The following is a 25,710-nucleotide window of genomic DNA, read 5'->3' as shown; positions in this document are numbered from 1 at the left end:
CTCAAGAGTTTGGTCTTCATTGTAAGGGTGGGGAAGCAGGAGAGGTGTTTGAGCCGGGTGAAGGCCACTGAAGAATCAACACTGAAATCTGACCTTTGGGTAGCAGCCAAGTTAGGAAATAACTTTGTCCTCATCAGCCACTCAAAGGTGCCAGCCTCACCCCTTTCCTGTTCTGGACCTTGTTTTTCTCTCACTAAGATGAACCTGGCATTGCACTGCTTCACTCACTCCTTTGTTCATTCATTCAGTTGGCCTGATCGCTCACTGTTCATTTCCTAGGCTGTACCAGATGGCAACACACTTGGTGCCTTCAAATGACAAATTCATCAGCTAACAGGTCTGCAGGTTTGAAGTCCAGAATGGGCTTCTGTGCAAAATTCAGGGTGTAGGCAGAGCTGTGGTCTCTGGAGGTTCTCAGGCCAGTCTGCTGGCTTGTTTTTTCCACCCACATTCCATGCCCCGCCATGTTCCAAGCCAGTAATGGCCCATGAGTTTCTCATGTTGCATCTCTGTGACACTGCCTCTTCCATACTATTTATTTATTTACGGCAGCACTGGGGTTTGAACTCAGGGCCTCATACTTACGAGGCACGTGCTCTACTACTTGAGCCATTCTGCCACCTGCCTCTTCCATATTTAAAGACCTGTGCTTACACAGATCCCACCTTGGTCACCAAGGATAATCTCTGTGTTTTAAGACCAGCTAACTAACAGTCGTAAGTCCTTCTACCTTAATTCTCCTTTGTCACACAGCATTCACAGGTTCCAGGGGTTAGGATGTGAACATCCTTGGGAAGGATGCCCACCATGTGTGAGATACTGGGGACACAGTGTGTAAAAAGACACTGGTCCCTGGCCTCATGGGGCTGGTGTGCTAGGCCAGGGAGAGGTAGCGAGTGCATGGTGCAGCATCAGACAGTGGGAAATGCAGTGAGAAGAAAATAAACAGAGTAACAGGGCGGGGCTGGCATGGTTTAGAAAGGGCGATCAAAGAAGGCCTCTCAGGACTCACCCCTCTGCAGGGACTGGCAATGGACGGGAGAACTTGGGAGAGCCCTTCCAGGCAGAGGGAAAGCAAGTGCAAAGGCCCAGAAGCAGGAGTGGGTCTGAGGTGTTCAAGGAACAGCAGGGCATCGGGGCATGAAGAGGTGCAATCCACTGAGACGCAGCCCATGCCCCATTGTTCAGCTGTGGACAGACATGTCTCTCCTGGCCTCCTTTCCTCTGTCTGCAAAGTAAGGTTGGGCCAGATCAATATGTTTAATCAGATCAAATCTTTGTGTGTCCTTGCATCTGCTATTGGTATGGCTGCTTTGGAAGAGCTCTGCCAGGACACCTCAGGATAAAACTGCATACAAGGCACTATGGGGCTTGGAAGAGGGAAGAACCCTGACCTCTCCCACCAGTCCTCCCCAGGGCTTCCTGAGTAGGTCACAGTTCATGGCCTGCTAATCTAACTTCCACTGGCCCGCTCCTTTCTACGCCTCGTGCTGGATACTTCCCACAAACCATCTCTCATTCATCCTCCACAACTGTCAGTCTCAGCTCCACCTTCCCCTCAAAGCCTTTCTTTACCCCTCCTATACAATAGCGTGCCACTGTACCCTCTTACTTTACACTTGTTTATGGTCAAGTTTAACCATCTTTCTACTTATGATTTGTACTTTTTTGTCTCTCAAGGATATTTTTTCAGCTGGGCGTGGTGGTGCACAGCTGTAATCCCAGCACTCAAGAGGCAGAGGCAGAATTGTGATTTTGAGGCCATCCTGGGCTATATAGTGAGACTCTGTCCCAAAAGTTCTAGTTACTAAGATAATTTTCTTTTATTTCCAACTAAATATTTTGAATTTTGCTCTTCAAATGTAGATCTTAAATGAAACTTGTTTTTGTGTGTGGTGTGAAGTAACAATCTATATTCCTTTCCTGTTGTTGCTGTAACAAGTCACTAGGAGTGTGGTGACTTTAAACAACATGAATGTATTTTCTTTTTTATTCTACAAGTCAGTAGCCCAAAATCAGCCTCAGTGGCCTAAAAGAAAGGTGTGCAGAGGTCTGCAGGTCCACAGCTGGTCCAGAGATTAAGGAGAGATCCATCTCCTTGCCTCTTCTCATTTCTGGAGGCCACCCCAATTCCACAACTTCAGGCTTGTCATCACTGTGACCTTTGCTTCCTGTGCTCTGCTGCCCTTTCTCCCATATAAAGACCCTGGTGATCACATGGGCCCTGGCTGAAAAATGAGAGTCCCCCCATCTCAAAACAAGATCCTTAACCATCCACCAGGTCCCTGTAGCCAGGTGTAAGCTAACATCCAGGTTCTGGGGATGAGAAAGTGAACATCTTCATGAAGGAAGGTGTCATGAATATCGAAGGATCCCATCTAGGCTTTACCATGTCTCTCAGCCTCATTCACCAAGTCTCCTCTCCTCGCTCGTTCATAGCCAGAGTGCAAATTGCAGCCCACAGGCAAAATGCAGCCCACTGATTGCACATAATGTTTTATTGGAACACAGCCATGCCCATTCCTATGTATAATAACATATATGGCTGCTTCTCTGCTACAGTAGCAGAGTTGCCTGGTTGTTATTATCTGGCCATTAATAGGGAAAACTTGCCACCCCTGATCTACATGTAGGGTTTGCCATGTATCGGTATAAACACAGATCTGTTTCTGGATTCTCAAGCCACAGTACCAGAAACTTTACAATGTAGCTTTGATTTTTTTTTTTTTTGTGGCAGTACTGGGATTTGAACTTAGGACTTCACACTTGCTAGGCAGGTGCTCTACCACTTGAGCCACTCCGCCAGCCCTTATTTGTGTTGGGTATTTTCGAGATTGGGTCTCACAAACTAAAACTGGGCTTGAACCTCCATCTTCCTGATCTCTGCCTCCTGAGTAGCTGGAATTATAGGCATGAGCCATGGGAACCCAACACCACTGCAGCTTTGTAATGATTAATGTATATGGCAAGGGTACAAGCCAAGGCTTCCACGCTTGTTCCTGTCCTTTTTTTGGTTTTTTGGCAGTAGTGGAGTTTGAACTCAGGGCTTGGTGCTTGCTAGGCAGGGGCTCTACCACTTGAGCCATGCCTCCAGCCCCAGACTTATCTTTGTAAGTGGACTCGGCTTCTTTTGTTCTTCTTGTTGTTTTGCCACTACTTGCCTAGTGCCCAAGGTCCTCCTCACTAGATCAGATCTGTCTTCACTGCCCTGTTCCTAATGTCCCGTGCAGGGCACAGCACACAGTAGCTGCTTAATACATGTCTGTGGAACAAAGACCCATCCAATGTTAATTTACTCATCCTTATTTGGTAGTGGGGGTACCCTCCAGAAGGGGAAGTGACCCCCTGAAGTGCTGCTGGCCCCTTACACATGCCTGCAACACCCCCATCTTACTTAGCAAACTGTGGTTTGCAAACTATGTAGGGGTCAGAACTGGCTCCAAAGTTTGGGCTTTTAAGGCTTTCACACTGTCGGGTCTACCCTTTGCTCTGGCCTTTCTCTCTGGTCTATCTCCAGGCTCTTTTCACATCAGTACGTACAGCGCTGACCTGCCTACAGCTACCTTAGCCAGCCCCCTGTCCATGGGCTGTTTCCAGACTTTGGCCACCCATCACACACGTTTGAGTTCAGAAGGGTAAATTCCTACCAGAGGAATAATTGAAATAAGCAAGTGTGTATTCTAAATGTCATAGATACAGTCATATGGCCAAGGTGGAGACAAAGTTAAACTTTCAACAAGCTTGTCTTCCTACATTCCTTCCCAACCCAGCATATCTTTACCTTTGCCATATAAGTGGGTGGGGAACAAAGTGGGCAGGGCCAGGCCCATCAAAACCACATCGCGAGGTCCATGGTGTGGGACCCAGTGCTAACTCTGTGCTTGACGCCCACCCTTCCAGGTGAGCGGAGTTCCTCAGCCTTCTAAACTCCAGCCCCGTACAAATGGCCGATCCCTCTCCCACCCAGCTATCTGGAGAGGGCGAATCCATTCATACAACCGGGTTTAGAAATGCCACCTCTTTATTGACCAGAGCTGGCGGCAGAGGGCGCCCGTGAGCCTGTGGGCGGGTTCACTCTCTCTCTCCCTGGCTCTCCGCCTGGTGGTGGCCGCGTTGATGGACAAGCAGGAGACGTCTCTGGCCAAAGGCCTGGCCGCAGCTGGCGCATCGGTGCCGGCCGGTGGCCTGGCTGCCCGGCGCGGTGGGAGGGTCGTGACACAGGCGATGGGCAGCCAGTTTGGAGGGAAATGAGAAAGCTTTGGGGCAATGCGGGCAAGGATAGGGGCGGGCGTCGGTGGCGTGGTGCGTGTGGCGATGGGCCGCCAGCTTGGAGGGGTAGCAGAAGGACTTGGGGCAGTCGGGGCACGGGTAGGGGCGGGCGGGCGCGTGGGTCCAGAGGTGGGCCGCCAGCTTGGAGCGGTGGCCAAAGGCCTTCGGGCAGTGCGGACATGAGTGCGGGCGGGCGCCGCTGTGCGTGAGGCGGTGTGCTGCCAGCTTGGACGGGTACGAGAAGGCCTTGGGGCAGTCGGGGCACGGGTGAGGTCGGGTGCCGCCGTGCGCTAACCGGTGCGTGGCCAGCTTGGATGGGTACGAGAAGGCCTTGTCACAGTCAGGACAGCGGTGCGGGCGCTGGGGCGGGGGGCGCCGGCGGGGCCGGGAAGGAGCTCCCCCAGACGCGGCGGGCCCGGGAGGCGAGTGGCTGAGCGTCTGCGGCGGGCCCTGGTGGGGAGCTGGGGGACAGGAGGGCTGGTGGGCTCCAGGAGGCAGCCAACGTCCTGGGCCCAGGCGGGTTCTGCCAACTCTTGATATTTGAGGGAGCCCTCACAGTGTATCTGGGCACATTAAGTATCACACTGATTCCCCAAATGGCTCGTTTCTGTTTCCCTTCTTCCTCATACATCGTCCGAAGGGTTGCTTTCCTGGGTCCCCAAAGCTGTTAAGGCTTCCCCAGAGCTACTAAGGGATCCATTTCTAGTATCCTTTCAGTGATCACCCTGCAATCCCACGTTATTCCCCTTGTGCCTACTGTAATTTCCTGTGATCACGGAGGGTCTCTCAAAGCCACACGTGAATATTCCCAAGAATGACACATTTTGGAGGATCCCAAATGATCATAATCCTGGGCCTTCCAACTTTCACCCTAAGATCCCTCCAAATGTGATTCCCTTAGCCCTTGTTCCTGGGGAATGATCCCTACTCACAGGCGGGGCTGCTCTCACCTCCTCCTCTGGTTACTGAGCTCTTGCCATTGGGACTAGTATCTGCGTCCCCGGCCTCGGACTTCAAACCTCGCTCCAGCATCTTTCTGGCACAGGAACCTAAGGACAGGGAGGGGGCGGGGATGAGGCCGGTGATTACCAAGTTGATGGGCATAGGGTTGGAGGGCCTAAAACCAGAGGTCAGTCTGTTTAGGACCAGGGTCTACATAAGTCTGGGATCCAAGGCGAGGGCAGGCGTGGCGGGAAGGTGGAGCCTAAGCGCACAATGGGCGGGGCTATGCAAATCTGACGAAGAGTTGGTCCCTGTGCAGCTTACAGCTGAGGCTGAAGCCTTGGGTGGAGTAGAGCGGCCTCTGCAAGAGTTCAGGGGCGGTCGGAGCACGGGGTGGGCGGGGCCGATGCTCAAAATGGGCGGAACCTTCCCTACCACCACTAAAGGGGATGGGCGGGGCTATGCAAAACAGACCAAAGTCAGTTGCTTTGCAACATATGGCCAGGGGCGGGCCTTCGAGCGGAGTGGGCGGGCCCTTTGCCTCGTCCCAGGGGCGGGGCCTGTGAGTGCAGTGGGCGGGGGTTCACGTGGAAGAGATGGCTTTACCCGGCTTTTTGGCTTAGTCTCAGTCCATGGATGCCGCGTCAACCATGTCCTTCTTCTGGAGTGGAACAGGGCTAGTGGTAGATAAAAGGGAGACCTGCAGGAAGATACGGAAGGAACGCGGCATGTGTAGCAATCCAGAGACACCCCCTCAATGCACTTTTCCCTCGCGGGTCCCCAGCCTCCGAGACTCAATCCACCCCTTCGAATGGAGGATTTCGGGTACAAATGCCTACTTCCTCCGGAACCGAGGCATCCGGAACCAAATCGATCCCCCTCCGGGAGATCCCGGCATCTAACATGTCCCGTGGACCCAGGCGTGGGTGCCAAGACCCCTGCTCTCCTCACCTGCTGCAGGACGGCCCCTCCCTGGGGGCGGGGCTCCGGGCCCCTCCCGCCTCGGCGGCCACCGCCCCGCGGCTGCTGCTGCTGCTGCTGTGCTGGCCTCCGACGTGCGGAACTGCACCGCACGGTCCAGCGCGCGTGGCGACGGGGGAGGAGAAGGTGGGAGTGGGGGAGCTGGGCGAGCTGCAGGGCCCAGCCTCACTTCCATCCCCTCCTCCCACGCCGATCGGAGGGGGCGTCGGCACGCATGCGCACCCGCGGCCAGCGGAGGCGGCTGCGGGGGAAGCGGGCTTGGAAGGAGGGGGTGGGCGAGCCTGGTGGGCAGGTCCATGGACAAGCACGATGCTGCACGGACTGTGCGGGGCCTACGGTGGCTGGCTGGAGTCTGGAGTCAAGCAAGTGCGGGACAAACGTGGACTAACTGCGCCTGGAAATCCGCGGGACAGCTCCCAGCATGTGCACCCCTCTTTTTAAATGTCCCTCTTCTTGTCCAGAATTCCACGGGAAGCCTGAGATCCATCTTTAGAGGCACCTAAAAAAAAAAAAAACCAAAGAAGGAAAAGCTTGCTGCCCATCGCATCCCTGGAGGCGTTTGCAGAAAGAAAAGTCTGATCCATTTAGAGTGAGGGTGGGGGCAGGCTGGTACCCAATAAAAGGCACGTTATTGGCATAACGCCCCGGCACCCTTCACCATGGGGTGACTTAACGTTCTCAGCTCACACCCTGTGTCCCATGCTGACTCCCTCTCCCGGGCCTGGGTACTTCCGAGGTGTCAAGGCCAAGGTGGCACACTGCCCGGCATTCTTCCCAGACATTGAAGGTGCAAGGTGCAAGGTGCAAAGTCCTGCCTAGTGCCGGAATGACCGTGAAGTGCTCATAAAAGTTGTCTGCCTGGGTGGGTCTCCAGCCGCCAGAGTTATTTGGCGGGGTTTATTTGGGTTCTGGAGCCAGATCACTGGAATAACTGGTTTGGAGTCATCTCTACCATGTTCTAGATGTGTGACTTTCAGTGAGTCACTTCATCTTTCTGCGCCCCAGTTTCCTCATCTGTAAAAGGGAAGGCTCTTGAAATTAAATAAGATAACCAGTGTGTTTGCAATAGAAAGTTCTAGAGAGCTCAATAAATGCCATCAGTGTTTTTGTTTTTATTAAGTATTAACGTAGACCTGATGGGGTCAAGTTGTCACAGGAACAGCAAGAGAACAGACTTCAAGATGGAAAGGACCACTGGGCACAGGTGGCTCACACCTGTAATCCCGGCTACTCAGGAGGCAGAGATCAGGAGGATCGAGGATCAAAGCCAGCTGAGGGAAATAGTTCTTGAGACCCTATGTTGGGGAAAAAAAAAAACCCTTCACAAAAAAGGGCTGGTGGAGTGGCTCAAGGTGAAAGTCCTAAGTATGGAAAGGACTGTACTGCCCAAGGGATGTCTACTACATATCCTATCAGACCCTTCCTTCCAGTTCTTGCAATACGATTTTCAGTCCTACCTCAGGACCTTTGCACTAGCTATTCCTTCTTTACCCGAGGTCCTTCTTCCATTTCTTTGCTTGCTGGACTCCCTACCTTCAGGCCTCAGCTGAAATGTTACCATAGCAGAAGGCTTCCCTGGCCACTCTTCTCTCCATCCCCCTATAAATATACAACTGTCTTCTAGAATGTGTGCTGGGTTAAGAAGAACATTTAAGCAGGGCACTGGCTACTCAGGAGGCAGAGCTCAGGAAAATCTCAGTTTGAGGCCAGCCTGGGCAAATAGTTCATGAGATCCTATCTCAAAAAAAAAAAAAATCATGAAAAAAGGGCTGGTGGAGTGGCTCAAGGTGTAGGCTCTGAGTTCAAGCCTCAGTACCACACACACACACAAAAAAATATGGACAACTTACCTGTGTTGAATGGACACCTGAGAGAATTAACAGCAAGATGCCCTCTGTCATGGGAAGATAAAAAGGTGGGGAGATGTAGCAGCCCAAGGTGAAGAAGCTTGGGAAGGTGCTGGAGCAGAGCGAGAAACCAGGGGAAGGTTTTAAACACAGGAAGTAGGCCTGGGGATGTAACTCATGCAGGAGATACTGGGTTCCATCCCCAGCACCACAAAGAGAAAAAAAAATAGTGGGTCAGTTAACCACAGGAAGTGTCATGAGCTAGGATCGGGAGACTGTTTCACTATGCCAACCTGGAACTCTCCACCCTCCTGCTTGGCCTCCTGAGTGCTGAGATTTCAGGTGTGTGTCACCATGCCCTGCCACCCTTTTTTGGAGGGGGCAGGGGAGGGTACTGGGGTTTGAACTCAGAGCCTTACATTTTTAAGGTAAGTGTATCTGAAAAATAATTAAAGCTAAAAAGGGTTGGAGGGGCTGGCGGAGTGGCTTAAATGGTAGAGTGCCTGCCTAGCAAGGGAGAGGCCCTGAATTCAAACCCCTAGGACAAGAAAGAAAGAGAAGGAAGGAGGCAAGGTCACTCATGGTCAACGTTATTTAAATGATTACCATATCCGGTAAGTACCTTTTCATCATCCTTGGCTTGTTTGAATCAGGGATTAAACATGGCCCACAATGGTCTCTTTTCTCCCTGACATTTTATGATGGAGGCTCCCTCTGGTTGCCAAATGTGTCATAAGGTGGGATATGGAATCCAGAAACCCAGTGAGGCCGGTTTCATATTAATTACAGTATTAATTGCTAGCATTTATCAAGCCATTGTGATATGACAGACATTGACTTCTATACATTAGTTTTTAATTCCCAGAGCAATTTATTAGCAATTCATTGTTATTATAATCCTTGTTGTACAGGAGAGGAAAATGAGGCACAGAGAGGAAGTTTATGTGCCCCAGGTTGCACAGTGAGGCGTGAGCCTGGAAGTAGCAGAGCCAGGATTTGAACCTCTGCAGCCTGGCCCTGGAGTCCAGGCAATTTATTTTATGTTCTTTATTTTTTCATTTATTTTTAAGACAAAGGTGTTGCTATGTAGTTCAGACTGGCCTCAAACATGAGATCCTCTGTTTCTGCCTCCCCGAGTGCTAGGATTACAGGTGTGTGTTTGGTGCCTGTTGACTGGGACAGAGGACGTAAGGATGACAAAGAGGCCTGAGTGGAGATGTTACCTCTATGGGGCCTAGAGATGAATTGAGTGGAGGTGGCCAGGGAGGAAGGGGTGGCACCACGATGGTGGCCTTCCACTGAGAGCCTATTCTGAGCCAGGTGCTTTTCCAAACTCTCCGGCTGTGAACTCACCTGACCTTTACAAAGGAGGAACAGTTTTCAACCTCAGTTTATAGAAGAGAAAACTGAAACTCAGAAAAGAATGTTTTCAGGCCAAAGTCACTCAGCTGGGAAGGAGGAAGCAGGGTTTCTAGCTCTTAGGACCTCTCACAGCTGAGTCTACAAGAACCTCAGAGGGCGTGCCTTCGAGGAATGGGTAAATGGCCTAAAAATACTGCAAAAAACCCAAAAAACAAAAAACTGGGGTTGCAGCTCAGTGGTACAGTGCATGCTGCAAAGCCCTGGTCCTCCCCCACCATGGCGGGGGAGGGGTGGAGTTATCCTGAAAAAACAATAGGATGAGGCCCCAGGGATGAGGAGATCTTATTTTGGGGCTCTCACAGTAAAGAGTGCCTGCTTCCCTGCTTCCCTGGTTCCTCCTCCTCTGAGCTCCCCCCACCCTCAACCTCCTTGATTGTCCCCACCTCTCTCCCTCTCTAAGCTTACTTGGGACTCACCCCTGGTCCCAGCTTGGGGACAATCGCGCAGAGTCCACACACCTGGAATAAACGAGCAAAGTTCTCTTGGCTCTGTCTCTGCCTATTTCTCCCTCTCTGGTGTCTTCTCTTCTCTCTCCATATTACTTCCTGTTCTTTCCAGAGCACTTCCTGTTCTCCGCAGAGCATCTCCTGCTCTGATCTCCCTACATCTCCCCATCTCTCCCAATCTTCTGGGGTCTCTAAGTGTAACTTTGTGACTGTTTCTTTTTAGGGCATCCCAATTTGTCCCTTGTCTCCCCATGTCCCTGCATAGCTTACCCACTGTTAGAATAAAGAGACATAGGATGGGATAGGCAGGGAGACAGCTCAGCACCAGCACAGGCTTTATTATTCAGGAAGGAGCCCTGAGCAACAGAGCTGAAGCCTGCAGTCACTTACAGACTGGGGGTAGATCTAGGAGGTTAGTGAAGTCCCAGGAAGGTCACTGGGCAGGAAAACCCTCCATGCCTCTGACCCTCCTGAGATAATGGCTCAAGGGCGGCTCAAGGTCAGGTGAGTTTCTAGTAAATGGCTAAAAGTGGATGTTTATTTTTCTTTAGGGTTGGATAAAGAGTTTCTAGTAAGTCATTTTCTGGGAGGGGGAGGCGGGGGTGGTCCAGTTCTAATTTGGCTTCCTTTTGTTCACCCTAACAACCCGGGTTTCCCTCTTCAGTATTTCTGCAAGTCTTTCAAGGCTTTCTAGTTTCTGAGCACCTCTCCTTTGACAAAGGCCACCAGAAATATACTGGGGGCCCAGCAGAGTTGGATTTTATTAACTTGCTATAGCTTGGGAGAGGATCGCAAAGGGAACCCTACCAGCTCCCCAAACACAGCGTGAGAGAGGGCTAGCTGAGGACTTGGAAAGGTGACCTTTCTGCAAAATTTAATTGAAGCAGAGTTTAGGCCTAGGTTAACGTGGGGCCTGCTCTGGGGAGCCCCGTCAGGGCCTGGTCCATGGGAACCTTGGAATTAAGATAAAGGTGGCTGGTGTTGCTGGAAACCCTGCCTCAGAAGCTTGGCACCTTGGCTGGGAATTGAAGTGGCTTCTTCTTAACAAAGGGACTTAGATCCACCAGAATGGAGCGTTTTCTTTTGTACTGGGGTGGAACACAGGGCTTTATGCATGACCAATGAGTCACACCCTCAGCCTAGGAATATTCTCACTATTTTTATTTTTTTTAATTTATTTATTTTTTGGTAGTACTGGAGCTTGAACTTAGGGCTTCGAGTTTGCAAAGCAGGCTCTTTACTGCTTGAGCCACATCTCCGGTCAATTTTGCTCTGGATATTTTGGAGACAGGGTTTCTCAAATTATTTGCCCAGGCTGGCCTCAAACCTCAATCTGCCTAATCTCAGAGTCCCAAATACGTAGGACTACAGGCACAGGCCACCGTGCTGGTCCTCATTGTTGATATGATTCCAAAGAGCAAACTTTTTGATAGTCTGTGGATTAAGACAGCAGTTTCTCAGCTCTGAGAAACTGTATGTAAGTGAACACAAGCTGGGTTTAGGGGTTCACACCCCAACAAAAGACAAAGGATCTTCAGGTTGCACACACACACACGTCCGTATATGTATACGCATATATACATATATATATGTAAAGGATTTTTCTTGGAGGCCTCTCCTGGTGCTGCATACCTGTAATCCCAGCACTCGGGAGGCGGAGGCAGAAAGAATAAGAATTTGAGGCCAAATTGGGCTACATAGGGAGATGAGACCCCTGTCTTCTTGGAAAGAAAAAAAAAATTCTGATAAGGTGCTTTGGACAAACTTTAGGCAGAATAAATGATGCTGTGTTAAGCAGGGGCTCACCAAACAGTCCCTCAAAACACTAGTGACCTTGAACTAAGCACATTCTTCTTTCTTAGAATGGCTGCCCCCCCCCCCCCCCCCCCCCCCGCTTTTCCTATGAAGTGGCCGGTGGTTGAACTTACTGGGGCCTCTTGCTGGGTTTCTACCTCTCTCCCTGTTTCTCTTTCTACACCACTGTCCCTGAGCGTCTCCTTGAGCATCTGTCTAGTCACTTTCTCACGTTTCAGAGTATCCCCTGCCTTGCCCGCTGTCTTCCTGGACGTCTGACATGTCACCGTCTCCAGCCCTGCACTGGCACGCTCCGCCCTCCGCCCTGGCGCCCGCGGCCCCTTTAAGGCAGGCCCCGCCCCTGCCGTGGCCCCGCCCCCGCCCCGCCCCCCCGGGGTCAGCCGGGGTGCGTCCGGTTTGGCAGGCGCGCAGCCTCGGCTCAGTGTGGAGCGGGCGGTGGGCGCGATGGCAGGCGTGGCCCTAAGGGTGGCCGGGCGGCAGCTGAGCCAGGGCTGCGGGTCTGGAGCCCCCATCCTGCTGCGGCAGGTGCTGCTGGCCGGCCGGGAAGCGGGACTCTTGGGCCCGAGGGGGCGGAACTCCTTCGTCCTTCTAGAGGGAAAGATGTGGGCGTCCCACGCCTAGATATTCCAGAAAGGGAGTGGGGCTGGGGACCCGATCCTTTAAAGGGGAGCATCCTGGGTCCGTTAAGAGAGGGTGCGGGGATCCTGGTTTGGGGGATGTTTAAAAGTTGGAATTCCTTGATTATGATGGAGGAACATGGGGGACCCCCGACTCCTGACTCCCGGGGAGAAAGAGGGTGTGGGGTTTCTGCTTCCAGATAAAAGGAGAGGGTGGAGGGTGGAGGATGGAAGGGAAGCCTGGACTCTTGGGTCCCCAGAGACGGGAGTCAGGTCCTGTGCTCTTACCTTTACCCCATCCTCGCCCAGATGTTTGAGCCTAAGAGCTGCACCTACACGTACCTGCTGGGTGACCGAGAGTCCCGAGAGGCCATACTGATCGACCCGGTGCTGGAGACGGCGCCCCGGGATGCCCAGTTAGTGAAAGAGCTGGGGCTGCGGCTGCTGTATGCTGGTGGGTCTGGGTAGCAAACTTGGGCGTGAGGGAGGCGGGGCTCCAAGAAAAGCAGAGTGGGAAGCTGGGGGCCTGGACCCGTGGGACTGAGGGAGGAGGCTGGGGGCTGAACCCCTGAGTCTGAGAAATGGGGCCAGGACCCCTGGGTCTGAGGGAGGAAGGTTGGGGCCTGGACCTCTAGATCGGAGGGAGGAGGGCTGGTGTCTGAATCCCTGGCTCTGAGGGAGGAGGCTGGAGTGTGGACCCCTGGTCTGAGAGAGGAGGGCTGGGGGCCTGGACCCCTGGGTCTGAGGGAAAGGGCTGGGACCTGGACCCATGGGTCTAAGGGAGGACGGCTGGGGCCTGGACCCCTGGGTCTGAGGAAGGAGGGGCAGGGACCTGGCCCCTGGGTGTGAGGCAACACTCAGTCTCTGCCCTCGTGGACCTGTCCTCTCTCTCCCAGTGAATACCCACTGCCACGCAGACCACATCACAGGCTCAGGGGCACTCCGGTCCCTACTCCCTGGCTGCCAGTCTGTCATCTCCCGCCTCAGTGGAGCCCAGGCTGATCTGCATATTGAGGAAGGGGACGCCATCCGTTTCGGACGCTTTGTGAGTTGGATGTTAGGGTGTCTGAGAAGAGGGTGGTGGTCTGCACTCTTTAAAAAAATTAAGGGAAAGTAAAAAATAAAATGAAAGAAGGCGTACTGGGGGCCTGGGCTGCTGAGTCCTGGGGAAAGAAGGGCCAGAAGACCTGACCCCTGACACCTGAGCTCGGATCTCTGGGAGGAGCACACCATAAACCCAGGTGGGGCACCCGGCCGGAGACTCCAGGGAACCTGAGTCTGGCTGAGCCCCCTAAGGTCAACATTCATGGAGTTTCCTAAGGCTTCAGGGCAGTCTTTGGCCTGGCATGCCCATAAATGTTAATTGGAGTTGGCCAGGGCTGAGGGACGACCGCCCTGTTCTCTGAAAACCATTGTTTGTGGATGCTTCTTCATCCTGCAGCCCTGTACCAGGACCAGGGCAGGTCTAGCAGGGCACCTAGCTCAACATTTAAGGTGGCACTCACTTGCAGCGTGGTGTAAAAGCAGGGTCAGCTCTGAGGAGTGGATGCCTCCTTAAATGTTGCACCCTGCAGCCTCACCCTAGCCCCGGCCCTGTTGCCTCACCCAGGAAAGTTCTGAAGGTTCCGGGTCTCCTTCCTTTTTTTTTTTTTTTTTGTCACATGCTTAATCAGCAGATTTCCTGCCAGAATTGTAACCCAGGGTAATATGGAGGGGGTGGAGGATTGATTGCACCCAGGACAAGGGAAACAGCTTATCAGAATTGCCAAAGAAAGGGGTGGGGGTGTGGGTCAGGTTCAGAGGGCCTGCCTAGCAAGAGGGAGGCCCTGAGTTCAAACCCAGTACTGCCAAAAAAAAAAAAAATTGCTAAAGTTGTAGAGTTTGGCTGAGATGGGGGACAGAAAGTCAGGTGACCACGAGCTCTTGGCCTCTGGGTTGAGGGTTTTGCTGATGGGGACAGTTTGTTTAGCAAAAATGAGGCGTGTGTTCAGTTGGGGGTTTAGCTGCCCTCATTATACATTCTATTTCAAGCCTTTGTTTGGAAGCAGGTAAAAATTGTACATTTATGTATGTGTCAGAGAACAGTGAGGTGCTAACAGGCATTCCAGATTTGAGATCAGCCTCTATAAGATTAAAAATAATTGGGGCTGGCCCACACCTGTAATCCTAGCTACTTGAGAGGCTGAGATAGGGAGGATCAAGGTTCAGGGCCAGCCCAGGCAAAAAGTTTGCGAGACCCTCAAAATAACTAGTTATCTCAAAATAACTAGAGCAAAATGCACTGGAGGCATGGCTTAAGTGGTAGAGCCTCTGCTTTGTGACTGTTTTAGAAGCTCAAAGCCCTGAGTTCAAACTCCAGTCCTGCCAAAAAAAAAATGACTGGGGTTTGTGTGAGTTTTGTTGAACTGAATGTGCTTCAGTGATGTTGAAGACTTTATCTGTGCTATGTCTAGCTTCTCAGTTTATTTTTTCTTCACGTTTTATTGCTAGAATCCACATGCCACACAGGTTACCCATTCTAGACACACAGTTCCATGCCTGTGTGTGTACAGACCTGTGCATCCACCACAGCCCTCCAGTTAATTTGAGAAAATTTTCATTACTCCAAAATGAAACCCCACACCCTTGAGCCATCACACTCATCCTCATCCTTTCCCCTCTCCCTCAGGCAGCTTTTATCATTTATCTATCTATCTATCTATCTAGCAATCATCTATCATCTATCTATCATCTATGTATCTATCATCTGTCTATCTATTTATCATCTATCTGGGACAGGATCTCTCTATGTAACTCAGGCTAGCTTTGAACTTACCTTTTTTTTTTCAGTGCTGGTACTTGAATTCAAGGTCTGTACCTTGAGCCACTCCACCAGCCCTTTTTTTTGCAATGGTTTTTTTGAGATAGGGTCTCACAAACTATTTGCCCAGGGCTGGCTTCAAACCTTGATCCTCCTAATCTCTGCCTCCTGAGTAGCTGGGATTACAGGCATGAGCACTGCTGCCTCAGCCTTCTGAGTGCTAGGATTACAGGTGTGCACTACCACACCTGGCCTTCATTCCTCTTTGTTGTTGGACAATATTCCATTGTATAAGTGGGTATACCATATTTTATTTACCCATTAATAAACTGGTAGATGCTTGGGCTGTTTCTACATTTTGTCTATTAGGGATAATCATGCTGTGAATATTTCGTGGTGTGTGTTTTCATTTTTGGGTATGTATGTGAGAGTGAAATTGCTGGGTCATTTGATGATTCTATACTTGAGGAACTGCCACACTGTTTCCAATATGGCTCTGTCATTTTCCAGTCCCACCAGTAGCTTGCCAACACTTGTTACAATCTGTCCTTACGGTTATTCAATGTGAGTTTCACTTTTGTCTCAGTTTTTTTTTTTTTTTTTTTTTTTTTTTTGCAGTAATGGGTTTTAAACTCAGGGCCTACACTTTGAGCCACTTCACCAGCCCCCTTTTTTTTTTTTTTGTGAAGGGTTTTTTTCGAGATAGGGTCTCACAAAGTATTTGCCGAGGGTAGCTTTGAACCTCAAGCCTCCTGAGTGGCTAGGATTACAAGTGTGAGCTACCGGCACCTGGCTGAGTTCTTAATACTTTTTTTTTTTTAAGTGGGACTGGGGTTTGAACTCAGGGCTTCACACTTGCAAAGCAGGCACTCTACTGCTTGAGCCATACCTCCAGTCCAATTTACTCTGGTTATTTGGAAGATGGGAGTCTCAAGAACTATTTGCCTGGGCTGGCCTCGAACTTTAATCCTCCCAATCTCAGCCTCCCAAGTAACCACGATTACAGGCGTGAGCCACCAGTGCCTGGCTGTCTTGAGTTCATTATAAATTTTTGGAAATGGGCCATATTTTCATACTCTTATTTTTTCTGCCCTTACCTTTTTTTTTGGAGACAGGCTGACCCTGAACTCACAGTCCTTCTGTCCAAGCCTCCCAATAGCTGGCTTTTAAGGCATGTATCCCCTTAAAAGTTGAGTTGCCCCTGCCTTTAAAAGTTATATACAGTAAGGCTAAACAGTGCATATACCATGCATACACAGCTTGGTAATTATTTATTTATTGTGTAGTGCTAGGGCCTTGCACACGCTAGAAGAGTGCTGTACCAGTGGAAATCCAACTCTTGGGGGGGTGTTGTTTTGCTTTGTTTCTGAGACATGGTCTCACTATATAGCCTAGGCTACCTTGACCTAGAGATCTTCCTGCCTCCACCTCCTGATTGCTGGTATTATAGGCGTGTACCACCACGCCCAGCAAGCTTGGTACCTGTTTACACTTGGGTACCTATCACCCATATCCAGACACAGAACATTCCCTGAGTTATTTTTTCTGGGTCATGGAGATAGCAAATGTTTAACTGTAGTAAAATTGCCAGATAGTTGAGTTTGTTTTTTGGGTTTTTTCAAATTGTTTGTCTTTCCAGTTTAAACTCGGGGCCCCATGCTTGCTAGGCAGGTGTTCTGTCACTTAAGCCATGCCCCAGAACTTTTTTGCTTTAATTGTTTTTCAGGTCCAATCTCATGTGTCTTTCCCTGTCTGGCCTGGACCACAAACCTACTTAAGGTTTTACTAATTTTTGCTCAGGCTGGCCTCAAACTATGATCCTTTTAAACTCCAAATCTTGGGTAGCTGATTACAGGAATAAGATACCACACTTGGCTTATGATTGGGGTATTTTTGTGGCTTTTTTTTTCTTTTTAATAGTTCTGGGGGATTGAACTTGGGGAATCAAACATGCTACACAAAGTACTCTACCACAGCCACACTCTCAGGTCTTTATATTTTATTTTGAGACAGGGTCTTGCTAAATTACCTGGGCTGGTTTGGAACTCATGATCCTGACACCCAACTCTGAATTTTCTTCTTCGTCTTTTTTTCTTTTTGGCAGCACTGGGGCTTGAACTCAGGACCTCATGCTTGCTAGGCAGGTGCTCTACCATTGAGCCACTGAATTTTCTTCTTGAGAACCTGTTTGAAGGTTCTATCAGGGGAGCACATCTTGACCAAAGAGTGGACCTCCTGTACCAGGGAAGGTCGTCCTCTTTGACCAAGCTCACAGCTCCAGAGAGACACACATGAGCAGTGAGGCAGGAAGGGGACACCCACTTAGACAGCCAGGTCGCCCTCACATGCAAGCTTTCTTCTTTTAACAAGCAACGACTGAGAACAGAACATCTTAGCTCCCACTGTAGGTGACGGTTTGCAAAAGTTAGGCCTGTTAACTCTGTCTGCTTGTTAAAATGTCGGCTCCTCCGGTGCCAGGCTAGAGAGTCTTTAGTTGTTTAGGGTGAACTCTGTCTTTCTGTCTCTGCCTCTCTCTTGCGCTTATTCACTTTTTTTATTTTGGTAGTTACTGGGGTTTAAACCCAGGGCCTCACACTTGCTGGGCAGGCGCTTTACCACTGGAGCCACTCCACCAGCCCTTTTTTGTGATGGGTTTTTTGAGATAGGGTCTCGCAAACTATTTGCCTAGGCTGGCTTCAAACTGCGATCCTACTGATCTCTGCCTCCTGAGTAGCTGGGATTGAGCTTTCGGTGCCTGTCTCCAAATTATTTTTTGATGCACCATTGCATTGCGCATGTCGGCACACCATCCCCTAAACAGAACAAATAATTATGTTTTTCTTCCACAAAATAAAGGAAGAGTGTTTAGCTGATGGAGATACAGATGATTGTAACTGCAATGCAAAAGGAGATTTGTGTTTTAGAGGGCATAGGAGCAGTGGCAAGTGCTACCAAGTTAAGTAAAGGTGGCCAGGTGCCTGTAATCCTAGCTATTCAGGAGGTAGAGATCAGGTTCAAGGCCGTCCCAGGCAAAATGAAAGTGAGACCCTATCTCAAAAACACCCAGTACAAAAAAGAGCTTGGGGAGAGGCTCAAGTGGTAGAGTGCCTGCCTAGCAAGCCTGAGGCCCTGAGTTCAAGCCCTAGTACTACAAAAAAAAAAAAAAGATGGAAGAATGAGCAGGTGAACCAAATGGAAAAGCTGCCAGAAGCTTTCCTGCCACCAGGGGGCAGTGCAGGCTGAGGCTGGGCTGGATGCTTGCACTGACTGATCCCTGCTCCCTTTCCGCTTGCTTAGCCATCTGGGTGTAGCCTCAGACTTAGCTGCAGCAGGAAGCAAGGAAGGGATAGTTCTGGGGGCATCATTTTTGTGATGTGTCATGAAAGGGAAGAGTGAAGATTGTTGAAGAAGGTGGGATTGGAGAGGTGGAGCCTGGCTGGGACATTCTGCAGCCAGGTCACCCTAAGTCAACAAGCTTCAGGAACAGTGGAGGCTGCTGTCCAAGGTGTAAGGTGCCCCCAGCTACAGCTTTCAGAGTTGAATATTTCCAAACCTCGAGTTAAGTGAAAGACTAGTGAGATTTTAACACTCTGAATCCACCAGTTGATTGTGTTTTGTCACATATGCTTTTTCTCTTTGTATATGTTCTTCCCCTCCTCCATAGTCAAAATAAATTGATGGGGTTGAGGGTGTAGCTCGTGGTTGGAAAAAAACTTGCAGTCATTTTACTCCTAGGGACTTCTAAGAATAAGCGTCTCCTTTGTCAGTGGTTCTCAAGCGTTTGATCTCTGGATTCCTCACATTTATGCTGTTGTTTGTGTGGGTTTATCTATCACTGCTTACTGTACTAGAAGCTAAAACCGAAGCTGCCTCTGGTGGCTCACACCTGGAATCTTAGCAGTTCGGAGGCTGGAATCAGGAGGATCATGGTTTGAGGCCAGCCTGGGGAAACAGTTCTCGAGACCCTATCTCCAAAAAAAATAAGCAGAGTAAACTGGACTGGAGGTGTGGCTAAAGTGGCAGAGCACCTGCTTTGCACATGTGAAACCCTGAGTTCAAACTCCAGTCCCACCAAAAAAGAAAAAGAAAAAGAAATTAAATTTTGTTTGTGGTACTGGGGTTGGAACTCAGGACCTTGCACTTGCTCTACCACTTGAGCCACATCCACAACCTTTAGTTTTCTTCAGATAGAATCTTATGCTTTTCTTCAGACTGAGATTCTCCTACCTCTGCCTCCTGAGTAGCTGAAATTACAGACATGTTCCATCACACCCAGCCCCTAGCCCTTGGGGTATTTTTTATACTTTATTTTAAAATATATTATTGTTATACTGGGGGTACACTGTGACATTTACAAAAGTTCTCACAATATATCGTACTTGAATTCACTCCCATCCTAGCCCTTGGTTTTTTGAGACAGGGTCTCTATGTATCCTTGGCTGCCCTCCAGTTCCCCATCCTTCTGATCTGCCTCTCAAGTGTAGTTTACAGTGTGGTTACCATGCCTGGCTTATTTTTTCTTTCCTTTTTTTTTTTTTTTTTTTTTGTGGTTCTGGGGTGTGAACTTAGGGTCTGCACCTTGAGCAACTCTACCAGCCCTTTTTGTAATCGTTTTTTTGAGATAGGGTCTCTCAAACTGTTTGCCCAGGGCTGGCTTTAAACCTCGATCCCCCTGATCTCTGTCTCCTGAGTAGGTAGGATTACAGGTGTGAGTCAGGTGCCCAGCCTCTTTCCTTCTTCTTCTCCTTCTCCAAAATAATATACAAGCACACATTCCATCATTCATTAGAACAATGGCATCATCAAAGGTTATGGAATTTCTGGAAAACTACTCTGAGTGTTCTGGGAAAAAAGGCAAAATACATTTTTTGTTTTTGGAGACAGGATCTGGCTGTGTAGCTCAGGCTGGCCTTGAACTCCCAATCCTCCTGCCTCAGTCTCCCAAGTCCTGGGATTACAGACATGAACTGCACCGGAGGACATTGAGTTTTGACTCTTCCTGGCACATTGTTTTATGTATGTTCACCATTCTGGATGTGTTTGATTGTGTCCTCATGGTATCATTTAACTTGTTCTTCTAAAACCTTTTGTTTTTTTCCCTTTTCTTGGTGAGACTGGGGTTTGAACTCAGGGCTTCACACTTGCAAAGCAGGTGCTCTACCACTTGAACCACACCTCCGTCCATTTTGCTCTGGTTATTTAGGAAATGGGGTATTCAGAACTATTTGCCTGGGCTGACCTTGAACCGCAGTCCTTCCAATCTCAGCCTCCCAAGTACAAGGATGTCTAGTGTTAAAACTTCTCTTTCACAATTTTTTTTTTTTTTGTGGTACTGGGGTTTGAACTCAGGGCCTACCCCTTGAGACCTTCCACCAGCCCTTTTTTGTGATTTTTTTTTTTCAGAATAGGGTCTTATGAACTATTTTGCCCAGGCTGCCTTCGAACTGTGATCCTCCTGATCTCTGCCTCCTGAGTAGCTGGGATTACAGGCATGAGTCACTGGCACCTGGCCCTATACCACTTTTAATGACTATTCAGTCTTGTTTGTTTGTTTGTTTGTTTATTGCAGTGCTGGGGATCAAACTCCAGTGCTCTACCACTAGGCTCCATCCCCAGCCAAGTATTTCATTTTGTATCGTGTGCTTACTCTCGCCGATGTGCAAGCTGTTCGTGTATCAAGTTGATTGAGCACTGTGAGATTATGTGTCACAGATGTTCTACCAGCTTGTTAATTTCTTTGAAGGTTGGTTTTTTTGTAGTGGTGTTGCCATTCACAAAAATCACATTTATTTTATTTTATTTTTGAATTAGCATATGTAAATATGCCAACACTTTAGCATACGTTAAGTAACATGCATTGATTAGCATACATTAATATACATTGGCATACAAGAGAATTTCATTGTGATAATTCCATATAGCGTTACAGTGTACTTTGAACAAGGCCACTCTCACCCCTCCTCTGTAGTTTCATTCCCTCCTCCCCTCCTCCCTTCTGCATTAGCGTTCGGTGGGTTTCTCCCTGCACTATGCCCTGTGCATAGGAAGTGTCAAACTGATTGAAGCCACACTCCTGGCCTCTTTCTCGTCTCAGCGTGGCTCTGAGGTAGGTGGACTGCCTGAAACTTGTTGGTGACTGTCTCTATATACTTCATTCCCTCCAGGCCTTGGAGACCCGGGCCAGCCCTGGCCACACCCCAGGCTGTGTCACCTTTGTCCTGAATGATCACAGCATGGCCTTCACTGGAGATGCCCTGTTGATCAGAGGGTGCGGACGAACAGACTTCCAGCAAGGTGACCGGCTCCTTATCTGCCCTACATCTTAGTATGGTGGTGGGTCTGGCTTTCAAGTGTCAGTTACAGGAATGAATGGATGTTAGATTTTTTTTCTATTGTGCTGGGGGTAGGTACATTATGGCATTTACAAAAGTTCTTATAATATATCAAATATATCATACTTGAATTCACCCCCTCCACCAGTCTCCATTATCCCCCCCAGATGTTAGATTTTTTTTTTTTTTTTTTTTTTTGCAGTACTGGGGTTTAAACTCAGGGCCTACACCTTGAGCCACTCCACCAGCCCTTTTTTGTGATGTTTTTTTTTGAGAACTATTTGCCCAGGGCTGGCTTCGAACCTTGATTCTCCTGATCTCTGCCTCTTGAGTAGCTAGGATTACAGGTGTGAGCCACCAATGCCCAGCTTGGATGTTAGATTTTTTTCAGGGAGGAGTCCAGTATTAGATTTAAGGAGGTTTTTTGTTTGTGTGTTTTTTGGCGGGGGCAGTACTGGGGTTTGAACTCAGGGCCTCACTCTTGCTAGGCAGGCATTCTACCACTTGAGCCACTCCGCCAGCCCTAGATTCAAGGAATTTAGTTGCTGCAGTTGAGGAAGAGTTAGATTCAGGATTCAGTGGTCAGATTCAGGGGTGTGATAGTTACTTGTTGCTGTGTAACACATACCTGAAACAGTGAGTGGCTTAGGACGATGAATAAAATGTACTTCTTCAGTTTTTTTCTTTGTTTTGTGTTTGTTTCATTTTGAGATAGGATCTCACTATGTAGTCCAGGCTGGCCTGAAACTGGTGAACCTCTTGCCTCAGTCTCCTGAGTGCTGCAATTACAGATGTACACAGCCATGCCCAGCTCCACACAGGTTTGGAGAGTCAGGAATTTGGGAACAGCTTGTCTGAGTGGTCCTGGCTCAGGGTCTTTCATGAGGTCACAGTCAGGCTGTCAGTCCAGACTGCTGTCATTAGAAGGCAGGACTAAAGCTGGGGGGGGCCTGCCTCCCTGGCAGTGCCCAACATAACTACCAGTTGCTGCTAGCTGTTAGGAGAAGGCCTTCAGGGCCACTCATGTCTCCGTGACATGACAGCTGGATTCTTCAGAGGGAATGATGAGAGATAGAGACATTCTAGCCTCAGGAAGTTACCCTGTCATTTTTTTGGCTATACTGGGGCTTGAACTCTGGACTTCATGTTTGCTATGCAGGCACTCTACCACTTGAGCCACTTCTGCAAACTATTGACCTGAGGCTGGCTTCAAACTGCCCGGAGCTGCTTTGGAACTGCAATCCTCCTGATCTCTGCCTCCTGAGTGGTTAGGATTACAGGTGTGAGCCACCAGTGCCCAGCTACCCTGTCATTTCTGCAGTGTCCTATTTGTTAGTACAAAGTACTTCACCCCGACTACTAGGTCAAGGTGAAGGGAATTAAGTGTTACATTCTTGTGAACTTATCTTAAACCACCATCACAGCTGGGCATGGTGGGTCATGCCTGTAATCCTGCCACTCAGGAGGCTGAGGCAGAAGAATCAAGAATTTGAGGCCACTGTGGGACAGAAAGGTTCAGGAATTTAGCTGTTCCAAGGTTGTTAGAGCCTGTGGTTTAATTACTAGGGACACCATTGCATTTGGGGTTTAGCTGCAAGGGACAATTTGATTTAGGGGTTCCCTTGTGAAAGTTTGTTTTTAGGGTCTCAGGACTGGGCTGTCCTTGGCACTTGTGTGTGAAAGTGGGTTGACAGTGGACTTGGAGGATTTAGCTGCCTTGGGGACAGAGGCGAGGCTGAGAAGGACAGAAGGTGCAGTGCACAGTGTATGTAGATGTGAGGCCAGGCCCAAGCCGCCTTTTCCTCTCTCCTTAGCTCAGTCCTGTTCTTTTGGGCTCTTAACCTCCCAGTTATCCGTTCCCAAAATAGCCACGAAATGGGAGGACTTAGGCAGAAGAATGTTCCAGAGAATGTTCTAGAAGTTGTCTTTGCCTCAACTAAAGACTCAGAGCTTCTTCTCAGAACAGCTCCACTCTTCCCTTTGACCTCATATGTACAATGTCTTACCTTCTAGCCCACCTTCCTTGCCCACAACCCTTCCTTGGCCTGCCAGAGTGAAGGCCTCAAAAACATGGTGATTCAGGGTCTCACTCCAACCTTACTTAGTCAGTTACATGGACGAATTTCTCACCCTTCCTCAGTTCTTTGCGTATGCTGTTCCACCCGCTAGAACACCCTTCCCTCTGATCTCAACCTCGAAAAACAGGTGTTGTTGGCAGGGAGTAAGGGACAGGGCTTAGCTATAGTGACTTTACCCCATCCTGTTCTGAGGGAAGGACTCAGGAGCTTCCCCTGTCCCATTGAGCACTCACCTCAGAGCATTCCTTCCCCAGGCTGTGCTAAGACCTTGTACCACTCCGTCCACGAGAAGATCTTCACGCTTCCAGGCAACTGTCTCATCTACCCGGCTCATGATTACCACGGTGAGGGCTTCTGGAGGCGGAGTGGGGCTCATGTGACTTTTCTGAGGGGAGGGACAGCAGCTTCCTATGAAAGTCCCAGGGCATGAAGACTAAAAGCCCCAAAATTCCTCTGGCCTAAAAGATTAAGTGCTGAGGTGTGCTGTGTGTGGTTGTAGAAACTGTACAACTCCTACAATTCTGCAGGTCATGGGTTTACCTGTGACTTCCTTAGAGAGCGCAAGGAACTGTGGGAAACTACATTTCCCATGGTGCCCACAGAGGCGGGACGGCATCCCAGGAACATTTTGGGAAGAGCCTGTTAGGCCCATGCTACACAGGTACTGCAAGGCCTCTTGGGAAATGTAGTTCTGAGACATCCAAGGGTGACTTTCCTTCTCCCTTGGCCACTAGGACTCACAGTGTCCACTGTGGAGGAGGAGCGAACTCTGAACCCTCGACTCACTCTCAGCTGTGAGGAGTTTATCAAGGTTATGGACAACCTGAACTTGCCTGAACCTCAACAGATAGGTGAGTACCAGGAAGCACCTTGGGTCTGGGGGAGGAGGCTGGGCCTGGACCCCTGGGTCTGAAGGAGGAGACTGAGTTAGGGACCTCTGGGTCTGAAGGAGGAGGGATGGGGGCTGGACCCCTGGGTCCTGAGTGGAGGGGACTCAGGCCAGAACTCTAGTACCCCAAAAGGGCTCCAGTGTTTCTGGGTCATGAGGAGCTTGGGGGGTCTGCCTGCTCCCTCAGAATCTCTGGTGTTTTCCTCCTTTCAGCCTTTGCTGTTCCTGCCAACCTGCGCTGTGGGGTGCAGACCCCACCTTCCTGACCTGTCACAGGTCTCCTAACCGTTGTTAAGAATACACTAGGTGGGGTGAAGCGAGAGGTGTCACCACTGTTCCTCTCTTTTCTCCCACCCCAACCCCACACCAGCCCCTCAAGCTTCTTAAATAAAACTTATTTTGTTTTTTGTCATGAATCTGCCTGCCTGTTTTCTGGGGACCAGCTGGGTTTCTGTCTAAATGGGGTCGGGTTGGGAACTGAGGTTCTAACTCACAAGATGAGGTACCAACCTGGAATTGGGGGCAGGTCTCCTCATGGCCTTTCGTTAGAACACAGTCTTGTGTTTGAGCCACTGCCCTTTCTCAATGCCCCAGGGTAAGGTGCTTCCCTTCTGCAGTCCTTAGTGCCCTCATCTGTAAAGTGGGAGTAATAATAACAGGGGGTTCTGATGACCTGATAAGTCCATTAATATGAATCCCTGCCTGGCAGACTCCCTGACAGCGTTTGGGCCATATCATCTGGAATGATCTCCAGGCACTTCCTGGCTTGGAGTGACAGTTTACCTAATGGGTAGGGACACGGATTTTGAGAGCCCAAAGCTGGTGCTGACATGTACAAAGTTTGTAGATCTTGGGTACACTTGTTTCCCTCAGCCTCAGTTTCCCCAAATATAAAATGGAGAGCTAGTAATCCCTTTCCTGATAGGTTTTGGTATGAAACCAAATTAAGGTGTGTAAAGGGGTTTGCACAGCTTGTGACATCTAATTATTCCCTTACAAAAATACCAGTTATTTTCCTGTTTTTGCCCAGACAGGAAAGGGTCTGGTTGAGACCTTTAACCTGTGGCCTCCACCCAGTACTAAAGCATGTTGGGGGCACATTTCCTTCTGTGTCTGGGCGGGTCTCTGACTCAGCTCCGGGCACCCGTACCCCCTTGTCCAGCTCCCTAAACCGGTTTGGGGCCCTTCTAAACGGCTCATTAGAGGGGAGAGTCCCCCATCTCTATTCTGGATCTTCCTTTGAGGCCTCGCAGGATCTGAGCTTTAGAGAGA

At 49.6% G+C, this 25,710-nt stretch overlaps 2 protein-coding genes across 2 annotated transcripts; one reads left to right on the top strand and one right to left on the bottom strand.

The window, feature by feature from the left end:
* Positions 1-4,009: 4,009 nt before the first annotated feature.
* On the bottom strand, positions 4,010-24,059 carry Znf575 (zinc finger protein 575). The gene is made up of 5 exons (XM_074057448.1): positions 23,783-24,059; positions 6,163-6,691; positions 5,818-5,911; positions 5,220-5,318; positions 4,010-4,730 (listed from the first exon to the last, which is right to left on the bottom strand). Exons 4-5 carry the CDS (start codon positions 5,299-5,301, stop codon positions 4,072-4,074), a joined length of 741 nt encoding a protein of 246 aa, XP_073913549.1. The 5' UTR covers positions 5,302-5,318; positions 5,818-5,911; positions 6,163-6,691; positions 23,783-24,059; the 3' UTR covers positions 4,010-4,071.
* Positions 12,088-24,854, top strand: Ethe1 (ETHE1 persulfide dioxygenase). Its single transcript, XM_020172084.2, has 7 exons — positions 12,088-12,247; positions 12,649-12,793; positions 13,236-13,384; positions 21,304-21,433; positions 23,804-23,893; positions 24,284-24,400; positions 24,652-24,854. Exons 1-7 carry the CDS (start codon positions 12,167-12,169, stop codon positions 24,702-24,704), a joined length of 765 nt encoding a protein of 254 aa, XP_020027673.1. The 5' UTR covers positions 12,088-12,166; the 3' UTR covers positions 24,705-24,854.
* Positions 24,855-25,710: the final 856 nt, after the last annotated feature.

Source organism: Castor canadensis, chromosome 16 (genome assembly GCF_047511655.1).
Source record: "Castor canadensis chromosome 16, mCasCan1.hap1v2, whole genome shotgun sequence".
Classification (NCBI taxonomy): domain Eukaryota; kingdom Metazoa; phylum Chordata; class Mammalia; order Rodentia; family Castoridae; genus Castor; species Castor canadensis.
Note: the sequence above shows the minus strand (reverse complement) of the source record. Positions and strands in the feature narration are given on the sequence as shown.